At 40.0% G+C, this 13,872-nt stretch overlaps 1 protein-coding gene across 1 annotated transcript in view; it reads left to right on the top strand.

Moving 5' to 3' along the window:
- Window positions 1–13,872, top strand: part of TTN (titin) — a 285,964-nt gene that overhangs the window by 69,208 nt on the left and 202,884 nt on the right. The window contains exons 46-60 of the mRNA XM_082466160.1: window positions 1,876–4,667; window positions 5,461–5,739; window positions 7,542–8,105; window positions 8,612–8,893; window positions 8,994–9,272; window positions 10,001–10,279; window positions 10,369–10,647; window positions 10,767–11,054; window positions 11,169–11,447; window positions 11,540–11,821; window positions 11,917–12,195; window positions 12,313–12,591; window positions 12,693–12,971; window positions 13,097–13,384; window positions 13,510–13,788. Of these exons, the coding sequence (XP_082322286.1) occupies window positions 1,876–4,667; window positions 5,461–5,739; window positions 7,542–8,105; window positions 8,612–8,893; window positions 8,994–9,272; window positions 10,001–10,279; window positions 10,369–10,647; window positions 10,767–11,054; window positions 11,169–11,447; window positions 11,540–11,821; window positions 11,917–12,195; window positions 12,313–12,591; window positions 12,693–12,971; window positions 13,097–13,384; window positions 13,510–13,788 (7,007 nt within the window). The remainder of the gene's footprint in view (window positions 1–1,875; window positions 4,668–5,460; window positions 5,740–7,541; window positions 8,106–8,611; window positions 8,894–8,993; window positions 9,273–10,000; window positions 10,280–10,368; window positions 10,648–10,766; window positions 11,055–11,168; window positions 11,448–11,539; window positions 11,822–11,916; window positions 12,196–12,312; window positions 12,592–12,692; window positions 12,972–13,096; window positions 13,385–13,509; window positions 13,789–13,872) is intronic.

Raw genomic sequence — 13,872 nt, 5'->3', positions numbered from 1 at the left:
TTATTCTACTATGAGTCACATAATGGATGTTTAAATAAATTAGAAATTCAGGTCATGACAAACATGATAAGCACACTTTACCCAAACATTATACAGCATAACAATAGTTCAAACCTGTTCTTAAAAAAAAAGAAAGAAAAGAAAAAAGTTTTGACACCATATCGGATTGGCAGTAAGGGCTGAAAACTATACTTTTATGCTTATAAAAAGGTAGACTTTATTTGACTTTGCTCATTAGAATTCTGTTAGTCTCAAATTCATTGCACTTGAGGATATTCAGAATAACAATGACTGAATAAAGAAAAATAAGCCTTGCCCACACTTGGCTTACTTTTTTTTTTTTTTTTTTGGCTTACTTATTAATTGTTGTAGATAATTAAATGGAATTTTTTATTTTCTGGCTCAATGGCACATAACTTAAAAGTCTGAAATATGAATTTCTCTGATGCTGGATAAAGAATTCATTGTTTTATGCATAGTAGAGTTTAGACATAATTATTAGCTGCTATTACTACATGTATTTTTAACTACACCTTTCATGTTTCAGGACTCTTGAATTTCATCTAGTGTCTTTCGTATAGTTAATATACCATGTTTAGAGGAAAGGAAAAACAATTGAAAATATTTCAACACGTTAGTGAGTAGGGGTATTTTCACTATACTGACATTCACTCCCTTTACAGATATTTTTAGAGTTCAAGTGAAAAGGGAAAGCTGACATGAGTGATACATTATAGATTAAATGTTAAGTGGTCACCATTAGTATGTGAAATTAATCAATGTTTTTACAGCTTACTAACTGAAATAATAATAACTGAGTTTGTATTCTACATGCTATAGGTAAGTTTTACCAGTATATTTATATAAGCCAACAGATACTGGAGTCCTGCCTTTTACTGCTTATACATTTGAATTAAAGCCTAAGACTATTCCATGTGATGCAAGTAGAGTAAACTAATACAGTAGTAAAACTATTGTAGCGCTAGGTAAGGTAATAAAACTATTATTAACAGAGCTGTTCTATTTACCTAACAGATTTAATGAAAAGCTAATTCCTTGTTATCAAATTATGTCTTTCATCCTGTCCATGATACTGTTTAAAGAGTATCTGTTATTCTCTGTTTGTTTTCCTGTTCAGTAATACTGTGTAGGTATTTCTCATGCAATAAAATATGATTAAATGTTAATTATAAAATTATAAAATAAAATATAACTAATGTTGGAGTTTTCTCTCATTTCCGGTTCTCCCATTTTCTTAACATAAGCCTCATTAAAAAAGCTTTGTTGAAGTAATAGGGCAATTTACACAGGCAAAAGAAGGCTTGCATTTCTAGTAACTGAAAACAGTTATAAGCAGTAACTAGAACATAGATGTTTTATTTTGAAAATAAACAGTCTTCAATTTGACAATGAAGATCACTCTTAAACTCAAGAAAATTCTAAATGTAAATAATAATTCTGGATCTTTTTAGAAATTTATTTAAATGATCCTGAATTCTTTTTTAATTAATTAATATTTAGTGGAATTTTTATTTAAAAGTTATGTTTTAAAGAAAAACATTTGGATCCTGAATTCTTTGATTAGCAATATTTAGCCAGCCAGCAGTTTCTCAGACTTTAGAATTGGGACTGTATCACAAAGGAAAACTCATAAGAACATCTGTAAAGTTTATAAACTCTAACACAAATGAAATGGACTGAAAGTTGCATCAGTACAGTATTTATAATCATATAATATAATAAGCTAAGGTTAAAATTTTAGAAATGTGCCTTTTGATAAATTAACCTCAAGATAATCTAATGATTTCAGGAACAAAACAGAAGAAGGCCATCAATTGGTGCATAATTCTTTGACGACTTCTTTGTTTGTTTAAGTAAAATTGATAGTAAAATAATAATCATTTTTCCCCATACAGAGTTTTCTAGTTCTCTTCTGTCTGCTGAGGAAGAAGGACCTCAAACCTCTAGCTCTGGCCTTCAGTTATCTAATAGAAATGAAACACTTGAACTTTTGTCTCAACCTCCAGTTCATTCAACTAAATTCGATTCCAAAAAGGAAGGCAGTGTCCCAGTTTTCATCAAAGAAGTGTCAAATGCTGAAATAAGCATAGGGGATGTGGCTAAGTTGTCTGTTACTGTCACTGGTATTCCCAAGCCCCAAATTCAGTGGTTCTTTAATGGAGTAATGTTAACCCCTTCAGCTGACTACAAATTTGTTTTTGACGGTAATGATCACAGCTTGATCATTCTGTTCACCAAATTAGAGGATGAGGGAGAGTATACATGTACTGCCAGTAATGAATATGGACAGGCGATATGTAGTGCCTATCTGAAAATAAATTCCAAAGGAGAGGGGTTCCAAGAACCAGAATCAGCAGAAGAGAAATCTCTGGAAAAGCTCGAAGGTCCTTGTCCTCCTTACTTCCTTAAGGAGTTAAAACCAATTCACTGTACACAGGGGCTCCCTGCCATCTTTGAGTACGCGGTGCTTGGAGAGCCTGCACCTACTGTTTTGTGGTTCAAAGAAAACAAGCAGCTTTGCACCAATGTTTATTATACTATCATTCATAATCCTGATGGTTCCGGGACATTCATCGTCAATGACCCTCAGAAAGAAGATAGTGGTTTCTATGTCTGTAAAGCGGAGAATGTGTGGGGTGAATCCACCTGTGCCGCAGAGCTGCTCGTGCTTCTGGAAGACACACACATGACTGATGCCCCCTGTAAAGCAACGTCCACACCAGAGGCTCCTGAAGATTTTCCCCAGACGTCGTTAACGGTCCCTGCAGTTGAGGCACTTGACTCAGAACAGGAAGCTGCAGCTTTTGTAAAGGACACCATTTTGAAAGCTGCTTTAATTGCAGAAGAAAAACAGCAGCTTTCTTATGAGCATATTGTTAAAACCAATGAACTGAGCAGTCAAGTTACTTTAATAGCTGAGCAACTGCAATCCACAGTCATGTTAGAGCAGGATATGCCCACTCCTGAAAGCATCAGTGAACTTCTTTCCATCAGTGACACCCTTCATGTCCAGCCTATCAAGGAACCACCTCCCAATGTACAGCTGCACATTGTCCAGTCCCAGGACACCCTCCCCAAAGAAGATATTCTAATGGATCAAGAGCCTGAATTACAGGTGGTTCTATCAGATACTGAAAAAATCTTCCCAAGTGCCATGCCCATAGAGGAAATTAGTTCATTAACAGTTGAGTCTCTGCAAACTTTATTAGCTGAACCTGAAGGGAGTTATCCACAGTCATCAATAGAAGAAACGCCAGCCCATTCATATCCAACTTCTGTGGCTGAGGAAGTACTTTTACCAAAAGAAAAGATAGTATCCTCAGTGGACAAAGAGCAAAGAGTGATCCTTCAAAAGCAAGAGGCGCAAAGTGCTCTCATCCTGAATCAGAGCTTAGCTGAGGGACACGTGGAAAGTTTCCAAGGTCCTGACATCATGATCTCCCGGGTCCCTTCAGAACACACGTGCACAGAAGGTGAAATCTTAATGGAAAGTGTGGATCAACTGGACAGTGCAAAGCAAGATTTCGCAGCCAGCGTTGAGGAAGGCAAGTCCTTAAGGTTTCCGTTAGCAGGTGAGGAAAAGCAGGTACTGCTCAAGGAAGAGCGTTCTGACAGCTTGGCAATGCCCCCGAACCAAACCACTGAGTATAAAAAAGAGCCCATGGCAATAAATGGTGTGCAGGAGGTGCAGGGAAGTGACCTTCTTTCTAAGGAAAGTTTGCTTTCTGGTATTCCTGAAGAGCAGCGGTTAAACCTGAAAACTCAGATCCGCAGGGCTTTGCAAGCAGCAGTGGCCAGCGAGCAGCTGAGTCTTTTCTCTGAATGGTTAAGAAACATTGAACAGGTAGAGGTCAAGGCCATAGACTTCACCCAAGAGCCCAACCGCATTATGTGCACCTACTTTATTACCTCAGTGAAGTCTCTAACAGAAGAATTAACCATCACTATTGAAGGCATTGATCCTCAAATGGCTAACCTGAAAACTGAACTTAAGGAGGCTTTGTGCTCTATGATATGTGAGCAAATGAACATCTTAACAGCTGAGGAAACTGGAATTCAGAAAGGAGCCACAATAGACTTGCAGGAAGAAATGGATTCTTTTTCTAATCCACAGAAGGTTGAAGCAATCACCGAACCAGAGGTTGAATCTAAATATCTTGTCTTAAAGGAAGAGATAAGTTACTTTAAGGTGGAAAGTCAGGCCAAAGCTGTGGGTGCCACAACTGCTTCCGCTGCTGTCTCTGATGAAAAACTGGATGAGATACCAAAACCATCAGAGGAGAAAGAGAAATCCTCTGAAGGTGGTACTGAGAAGGCTGGTACAGTAGAGATACAGGAGGCTGAGGGTAGCTCACTCAGAGAGGGTGGTCCTGATGTACAGACGCCCTTGGTGGACACGATTGCCAAGGAAGGTGACACCGTAAGCCTCGCGTCATCCATAACAAATGCCAAAGAGGTGAATTGGTATTTTGAGAGTAAACTGGTGCCTTCAGATGAAAAGTTCAAGTGTTTACAAGAACAAAATACATATACGCTAGTGATCGACAAAGTAAATAGAGAAGAACATCAAGGGGAATATATGTGTGAGACCTTGAATGACAATGGAAAAGCAGCAACTTCAGCAAAACTCACTGTAGTCAAAAGAGGTTGGATTTTAAGGATTCAGTGAAGCAAGCTCTAACATTCACTGGTTGTAATTCAGGTTTCCTCACTGAATTTTCACTTATCTGCCATTGCCAGAATGCAGTTTATTTAGAGTGAGAATGAAATCACAGACATAATCATGGTTATTAACTTTCCTCCTTTTCCCTTACTGCCTTACTGGATGGTATGTTATATCTACACTACTACTTATTTTTTAAAATGAAACGTATTTTCATATATTTCATAATACTGATAAATGCTTTTTAGTCTCTTTCTATATGAAAATACTTTAATGATATGTAATAAAAAGCTGTCAGTGAATACCTAGTTACCCTGAAATCACCAGTCTCATCCTTAAATTCAAAATAACCATGATTAATTGTCCATTTGTGTTTCTTGTTTCAATTATCTTTTTTGCTATTGTTTTATTACTTCATCACTTTATTTAGTAGATCATGTTTTTTTTCACATTATTCGCAGTGTTCCTAGTCAGCATGGTATATTTAAAGAATGTATCATGTTGTTATGCATGTAAGCCAAGAGCATCACGTCATTTTAATCATTTTTTCACAATTCACTGAAAAGTAACAATTGAATATGTTGAAAGCTGCTTACTGTCTTCTTTTGCCTTCAATGATCTTCCTCATTTTCCAGTCACTTGTCTTAAACTGCTGCAATCCACTTCACTAATTTCAACTGTTTCACTCCATTAACAGCAACGGAAGTTAGAAGGAAAAGAAAAATGTGGGGTACCTGAGAAGGAGGCGTGCTAATGGCCTCTGCTTCCCTTTGCAGCTGCCCCAGTGATCAGGAGGAGAATTGAGCCCCTGGAAGTAGCCCTGGGCCACCTCGCCAAATTCACCTGTGAGATCCACAGCGCCCCCAATGTCCGCTTCCAGTGGTTCAAAGCTGGCCGAGAAATCTATGAGAGTGACAAGTGTTCTGTTCGGTCTGCAAATTATGTCTCCACCCTGGAAATCCTGAGAACCCAGGTTGTTGACTGTGGCGAGTACACCTGCAAAGCTTCCAACGAGTTTGGCAGTGTCAGCTGCACAGCCACACTGACTGTGACAGGTAAATGCCGTACACTGACACGGATGTTATTCCATTTCATATTATTGCCTATTTTACTTTTTGTAGAGGTGCAGGAGGTACTTGTGCTACCAACTGGAGAGACCAGTAGCCAAGATGGTAACACAGTGGCTAGGCAGTGCAGAGCCTATGAGAGACAAGAAGTCATTGTTTACAGTCATATTTCTAAAAACAGCTAAAGAAAAAAAAATTTTTTTATTTCAAGAGCAACGTGAAGGAATCACACAAGCAGTGGCTCCTGATAGTTTGGTTTGGGTTTTTGTTTTGTTTTGTTCTTTTTATTAAATGGTCTGGCTTGACCTCTAGCATAAAAAATTTCAGGACAGTTTGGTGCTACTAAAAAGTAAATGATGTCCGAATGTGTGTAATACTTTGGGACCAGTTAACCAATTAAGAACAGAATTACAAAATGAAAAAAGCCAAAGCATAAGACTAAAGTCAAACAAATCCTAATAAGAGACAGGGAGCTAGTATAGAACTACAAACTAGGATTCTCACCCTAAGCTTTATTACTAATTGAAAAATAACAGTAACTACACAAATATTCTGTTCTCAATTTCCTGAGGATACACAGGATGACTGTCAAGTAGGTAACACTCATCAGGTGTTTGAATTCCCTCATTAGCAAAAAAAACCAAAAAACAAAACTCTTTCCTACCTCTTTTTCTCACTCTTTCTTTCTCTTTTGCTTTCTTCCTACAAAGGGAAAGTGTGAGTATGAACTTATGAACTATGGTTTAGGGTCAGAAGTAGCAATGACTTGTGCTGTTGACAGAAGCATGCACGAAATGCCAGGGTGAGGCTGTCCCTTTGTCTTCTTTTTCTTTCTCTTTTTGAAGTATAGCTGATTTACAGTATTACCTTGGTCATCTTTTTCAATGACAGCATGGAGGGGAAGGGTAAATGCAGCATGCGTCTTTGACTTGAAAAAGCCAGGGTTCCCTGTAGCTTCCTCTCCTCTACAACTCTTTTATATCAGAAACTCCACACCCCCAGGCCCATGGTGACCCATTCAGTGGATTTCACTTTGTGATCAGTCTCCGTACCGCCAAGTGCATGGCATTATTCTTAATGACACTTTGGGAAATGTCTTTACCCAAAATAGGCCGGGTCAGTAATGGGACTAACACTTGAGCTTCAAATCACAAGAGGAAAGAAGAAAGAGGAGGATTTTTGTTTTTAATCGGAAAGAGAGGTTCCTGAAGGTTTGCTTCCAAATGCAGAATGGACATGGGAAATGACCGCTATAAATATTTTTACAACTTTGAAGTGACTTAGCGGATACATTTAAAGTTGTGCCATTTAAGGATTTGCTAGTGGGCGACATGAGGGTTAGAGAGACTGTATAAAACTACAGAAACTTTTTATTACTTAATATCCCTACTCTTCAGAAAAGTCAAGTACATTTTCTTTATCTTCCTTATATGGTCTTCTAATTTGCAGAATTAAAGTACCAGCTGAATTGCTTATCACGTAATTCGAACAATTGATCAGCTCATAAAATGGACAAAGCTTTAGCAATAGTGAGTCAATGTTGCAAAATAAAGGAACATTTGTTCTTTCCCTTGAAAGAGAAATTTAAAGTGCTGTGTTACTCCTCTATTAAAAAAAACTCTCATCCCTTTCCTTTGACACATCTTTTCACCTTAATACATTGCCTTACTTTAAGTAATGTCTCATGTCTATCTAAAGCTATTACTCATCTTTTTTCTTTCTTGGAATATCTAATTACAGCAAGAGCTTTGTAGGGACAAAATATAACACTGAAAACTTTTCTTTTACAGAGGCATATCCACCAGCCTTTCTCTCCAGACCTAAGTCCGTAACGACTTTTGTGGGTAAGGCAGCCAAGTTCCTCTGCACAGTGACAGGGACTCCCATGATTGAAACCATTTGGCAGAAAGATGGCGTGGCCCTCTCACCTTCCCCTAACTGCGGGATTTCAGATGCAAACAACAAACACATTTTAGAACTCTCAAATCTTACAACTCAAGATAGAGGAGTCTACTCCTGTAAGGCTTCTAACAAGTTTGGAGCCGACACTTGCCAAGCCGAGTTGGTCATAATCGACAAACCACATTTCATTAAAGAACTAGAGCCTGTGCAATCAGCTGTCAATAAGAAGGTACACCTTGAGTGCCAAGCAGATGAAGACAGAAAAGTCACAGTTACATGGAGTAAAAATGGGCAAAAGCTCCCCCATGGGAAAGATTATAAGATCTGTTTTGAAGATAAAATAGCATCACTCGAGATCCCTCTGGCCAAACTAAAAGATACAGGAACGTATGTTTGCACAGCTTCCAATGAGGCTGGAAGTAGCTCCTCTTCAGCAACAGTAACTATCAGAGGTAAGAAGTGTGTGAATAATATTTCCACTCCCTTCTCTGGAGTCGGCGCATTTTGTGATTAAAATCATTTCACCCAAGCAGCCTTTTTGGTTTGGGGAAATCCTGGCATTGTTTGATTTTATTTTTTCAGTCTTCTTCAGAATTCACTTATTCTTGTTTGTTTAAAACTGTCTGCCATTAACAAAACTTGCTTAAAACTTCTTCTAAGAACTTCGAGTGTCTAGACAATCCTTAACTATCTTCTTTCATAAAATTGCTCTTTGTATAAGTAGAATTTGGTTGGTTTTGTTTTTGTTTGTTTGTTTGTTTTAACCAAGAGTCTGGGAAAGTGTTTTGGAATCATAGAAACATGGAAAGCTATTGAGTACACCACAGCCTTTTCAGAAATTTCAAGAAGACATTTTATGTGTGTTATGTGTCTCTTTGTTGTATGATGTCTACTTTTCTTTTGTGTAGTTTGTGATTCACATATCTTTTCCTTTCTCATTTTTGTTAACTTCACGTAGAGCCACCATCCTTTGTGAAGAAGGTGGATCCCTCTTATTTAATGCTCCCAGGTGAATCAGCACGCCTCCACTGCAAGCTGAAAGGCTCACCTGTGATCCAGGTTACTTGGTTTAAAAATAACAAAGAACTTACTGAGAGTAACACAGTCAGAATGTCTTTTGTCAATTCTGAGGCTGTCCTTGATATTACGGACGTAAAAGTTGAAGACAGTGGGAATTACTCGTGTGAAGCAGTGAATGACGTCGGCAGTGACAGTTGCAGTGCCGAAATAGTTATCAAAGGTTTGTTTACTCTGTCGAAGTCCATTGTTTTTCTGAGAAAATATTTTCTTTTCACTTGCTTGTAACACATGATTTATACAATGCTGTCATGCTTTTGTAGAACCTCCTTCTTTCATCAAAACTCTCGAGCCTGCAGATATAGTGAGAGGAACAAATGCCCTCCTTCAGTGTGAAATCTCAGGCACTGGACCATTTGAAGTTCGCTGGTTCAAGGATAAGAAGCAAATTCGAAGTAGTAAAAAGTACAGGTTGTTTTCTCAGAAGTCTGTCGTGTCCCTGGAGATCTTTTCGTTTAATAGAGCGGACGTTGGTGAATATGAGTGTGTGGTTGCTAATGAAGCTGGGAAGTGTGGCTGCCTTGCAACCCGCTTACTGAAAGGTTAGCGCTTGAAAAACTGGTATCTCTTTAATAAATTGTCAAAATAGCTTTCTTTTTTTTTTTTTTTAATTTATTTTTATTTATTTATGGCTGTGTTGGGTCTTCGTTTCTGTGCGAGGGCTTTCTCTAGTTGTGGCAAGCGGGGGCCACTCTTCATCGCGGTGCGCGGGCCTCTCACTATCGCGGCCTCTCTTGTTGCGGAGCACAGGCTCCAGACGCGCAGGCTCAGCAATTGTGGCTCACGGGCCCAGCCGCTCGGCGGCATGTGGGATCTTCCGGGACCAGGGCTCGAACCCGTGTGGCCTGCATTGGCAGGCGGATTCCCAACCACTGCACCACCAGGGAAGCCCCCAAAATAGCTTTCTTAACCCAAGGAAGGAAAACTGGTACTTTCTTTTCTCCTCCTGATCTTTGAAAATATGTTTTGCCTTTGGTTTGACCTGGGACCCTGGGGAAAATCCAATCTTTATCTTGAGACCAGTATAAATATTTAATCTCTGATAACAAAAGTGAACTACATAATAAGCGATTTTGTCAGCTGATAACCGTTTAGCTTCCTTGCTTCTTTCTCTTGGGTGGAGTTGTAGTTCCTCTTGAATTTGATTTCTTCTTCTAATTAATCAACACTGTGGAATAGATAAATGTAATCTAGATAAAGTTCTTAAATGCCTATGGTGTTGAAGTGTTAGGGAATTAATAAATTTTGGGTGCTCTCTTTCTTTAATTAGAACCACCAATCTTTGTAAAGAAAGTAGATGATTTTACTGCACTAGCAGGACAAACGGTTACCTTACAAGCTGCTGTGAGAGGGTCAGAACCCATTTCTGTCACATGGATGAAAGGACAGAAGATCATTAAAGAAGATGGAAAAATCAAAATGAGCTTTGCCAATGGTGTTGCGGTCTTGATAATCCCTGATGTGCAGATTAGTTCTGCTGACAAATACACATGCCTGGCTGAAAATGAAGCTGGAAGCCAAACGTCTGTTGGGGAACTAATAGTTAAAGGTTCGTGTAAGAACGTTGCGTTGATATTTCCTCTTAAAACGAAACCTTAAAACACACTTCAGAATTCTAACTATTTAATACCATTGTAGAACCTGCCAAAATCGTTGAGAGAGCAGAACTGATCCAGGTGACAGCAGGAGACCCAGCCACGCTGGAGTATACAGTCACGGGTACCCCAGAGCTCAAGCCCAAATGGTACAAAGACGGGAGACCTTTGATTGCCAGTAAAAAGTATCGAATAAGTTTTAAAAACAATGTTGCCCAACTCAAGTTTTATTCCACCGAGCTGCATGATAGCGGCCAATACACATTTGAGATTTCCAACGAAGTGGGCAGCAGCTCCTGTGAGACAACTTTCACTGTCTTAGGTTAGTATCTTTAGAAACCTGTGCTTCCATATTCCTTTGAAACCCAACAAACAACCAAAACTAAAATCACTGAGCACTGTTCCACATTGTTCTTTCTTCTCTTCTTGTGCTGTGAACAGATCGAGACATTGCTCCATTTTTTACCAAACCCCTACGCAACGTGGACAGTGTGGTTAGTGGGACCTGCAGGCTGGACTGCAAAATCGCTGGCTCCCTCCCCATGAGGGTGTCCTGGTTTAAGGATGGTAAAGAAATAGCTTCCTCTGACAGATACAGAATAGCATTTGTGGAAGGCACAGCCTCTTTGGAGATAAGCAGCATAGACATGAATGATGCAGGGAATTTCACCTGTCGAGCCACAAATTCCATGGGAAGCAAAGACTGCAGTGGAGCCGTGATTGTGCAAGGTTGGCTGGAAACTGTGCCTTTCATTCTTACGTAGACGATGTTTAAATTAAGCCTTCTTCCCTTCAGTCGCGCCTCTTAACTCTTTGAAATTCTTTCTTATCCCCCTTCTTTAGAACCACCCAGTTTTGTAACTAAACTGGCATCGAAGGATGTTCTGCCCGGCTCGACCATCTGCCTGAAGAGCACCTTCCAAGGGTCTGCCCCTCTCACAGTCAGATGGTTTAAGGGTGACAAAGAGCTGGTTTCCGGTGGAAACTGCTATATCACCAAAGAAGCTTTAGAAAGTTCCCTGGAACTCTATGTAGTAAAAACCTCCGACTCAGGCACATATACCTGTAAAGTCAGCAACATGGCTGGAGCCGTGGAGTGCAGTGCAAAGTTATTTGTAAAAGGTTTGCATGGTTTTCTTGACATCTTTGTGCCACCATTGTTAGAAGTTCTTTCCTCTTTCTCACGTTTCTGGGTGATTTCTTGCCTTCCACAGAACCTGCCACATTTGTTGAAAAGTTAGAGCCATCACAGCTGTTAAAAAAGGGAGACGCCACCCAGCTAGCCTGCAAAGTAACGGGCACCCCTCCGATTAAAATAACGTGGTTTGCAAATGACAGAGAGATTAAGGAGAGCAGCAAACACAAAATGTCTTTTGTGGAGTCCACCGCGGTTCTAACACTTAAAGATGTTGCCATTGACGACAGCGGTGAATATATGTGTGAGGCTCAAAATGAGGCTGGCAGTGACCACTGTGGTAGCATTTTAATAGTCAAAGGTTTGTGTTCACATTGCCCCTTGTGTTACCAAAGTTGTGGCCCAGGGCACAGACTCCACCCCCATTAACTCACAATAATTCCTTTTCCACTATAGAGTCACCTTACTTTACCAAGGAATTTAAGCCCATTGAAGTGTTGAAGGAGTATGATGTCACATTGCTGGCCGAGGTGGCAGGCACACCTCCCTTTGAGATCACTTGGTTCAAAGACAACACAGCACTGCGAAGTGGTAGAAAGTATAAAACCTTCATTCAGGATCAGGTGGTCAGCCTGCAGATCCTCAAGTTTGTAGCTGCGGACACGGGTGAATACCAGTGTCGGGTGACGAATGAGGTGGGCAGCAGCACCTGCAGTGCCAAGGTGACTTTAAGAGGTTAGTGTCAGTTCTAATGACGGACCAGCTTTTCTGCAGTGTCAGTGATTTTTTTTTTTTTTTAAAGCCAGTTTTGCTATAGAGCTGGTATTCATTGAGAATTCATTCTTCTACTAGAACCCCCAGCTTTTGTAAAGAAGATCGAGAGCACCAGCTCCCTTAGAGGAGGTACCGCTGCCTTCCAGGCCACTCTGAAGGGCTCCTTGCCAATCACGGTGACTTGGCTAAAAGACAATGATGAAATCACTGAAGATGATAACATAAGAATGACCTTTGAGAACAATGTGGCCAGCCTGTACCTCAGTGGCATTGAAATCAAGCATGATGGGAAATATGTCTGTCAGGCCAAAAATGATGCGGGAGTACAGAGATGTTCCGCATTACTCTCAGTAAAAGGTTGGTTCAGAAAGTTTGCCGTGGGTTTTAGGAAAAAATGCAGATGTAAGCCTTTCAGCAGAGCAATTCACAACCCACACCTATCCCTTTGTTTTCTACAGAACCTGCAACAATCATTGAGGAGGCTGTGTCTATAGATGTCACCCAAAGAGACCCAGCCACTTTGCAGGTTAAATTTTCAGGGACTAAGGAGATTACAGCCAAATGGTTTAAAGATGGCCAAGAACTGACCCTGGGCCAAAAATATAAAATCAGTGTCACTGACACGGTCTCTGTACTGAAGATTATTTCTACAGAAAAGAGAGATAGTGGAGAATATACTTTCGAAGTCCAAAATGATGTCGGGAGGAGCAGCTGCAAGGCTAGCATTAACGTATTAGGTTGGTACAGCTTTTCTATGGAGAGAAACTGGGCATTTCTGTGCTCCTTCATCTCTTACAATTTTAGAGAAAATAAAAATTGGTAGATTGACCAACCATTTTTTTTTTTCTTTTTCATTGCATAGATCTTATCATACCTCCCTCATTCACCAAAAGGCTGAAGAAAATGGACAGCATTAAAGGGTCTTTTATTGACTTAGAATGTATAGTGGCTGGGTCACATCCCATGAGCATCCAGTGGTTCAAAGATGACCAAGAAATAACAGCTAGTGAAAAATACAAATTCTCTTTTCATGACAATACTGCCTTCTTGGAAATCAGTCAGCTGGAAGGTACAGACAGTGGAACCTACACTTGTTCTGCCACTAATAAGGCAGGACACAACCAGTGCAGTGGCCATCTGACAGTCAAAGGTTGGCAATTTTTATCCCCGCCTCTCAAGAACTTATTGCTCTCTCATTTCTTAATTCTTACCTTGACTGATCATTCTAAAATAAACCATTCCTTTCCCCTTTTGCTTCTTTTTCTTTCACCCCAGAACCCCCTTACTTCCTGGAAAAGCCACAGTCACAAGATGTCAATCCCAATACAAGGGTTCAATTAAAGGCGCTCGTGGGTGGCACTGCACCCATGACAATAAAATGGTTTAAAGATAACAAAGAGTTGCACTCGGGAGCAGCTCGCTCAGTTTGGAAGGATGACACCTCCACCATTCTAGAGATCTTTTCAGCCAAAGCTGCTGATGTGGGGACCTACATTTGCCAACTGAGCAACGATGTTGGCACAGCAACCAGTAAAGCCACTCTCTTTGTAAAAGGTCTGGTCTCCACATTGTCTCATTGTCTTGCTTGCCTAGATTTTCTTGGAGGGAGGGAAGAGGCTTAAGAAAACGATTCTCATT

The sequence above is a fragment of the Balaenoptera physalus genome, assembly GCF_965194825.1.
Source record: "Balaenoptera physalus genome assembly, chromosome: 6".
NCBI lineage: Eukaryota > Metazoa > Chordata > Mammalia > Artiodactyla > Balaenopteridae > Balaenoptera > Balaenoptera physalus.
This window is presented reverse-complemented; position numbering and strand designations above follow the sequence as displayed.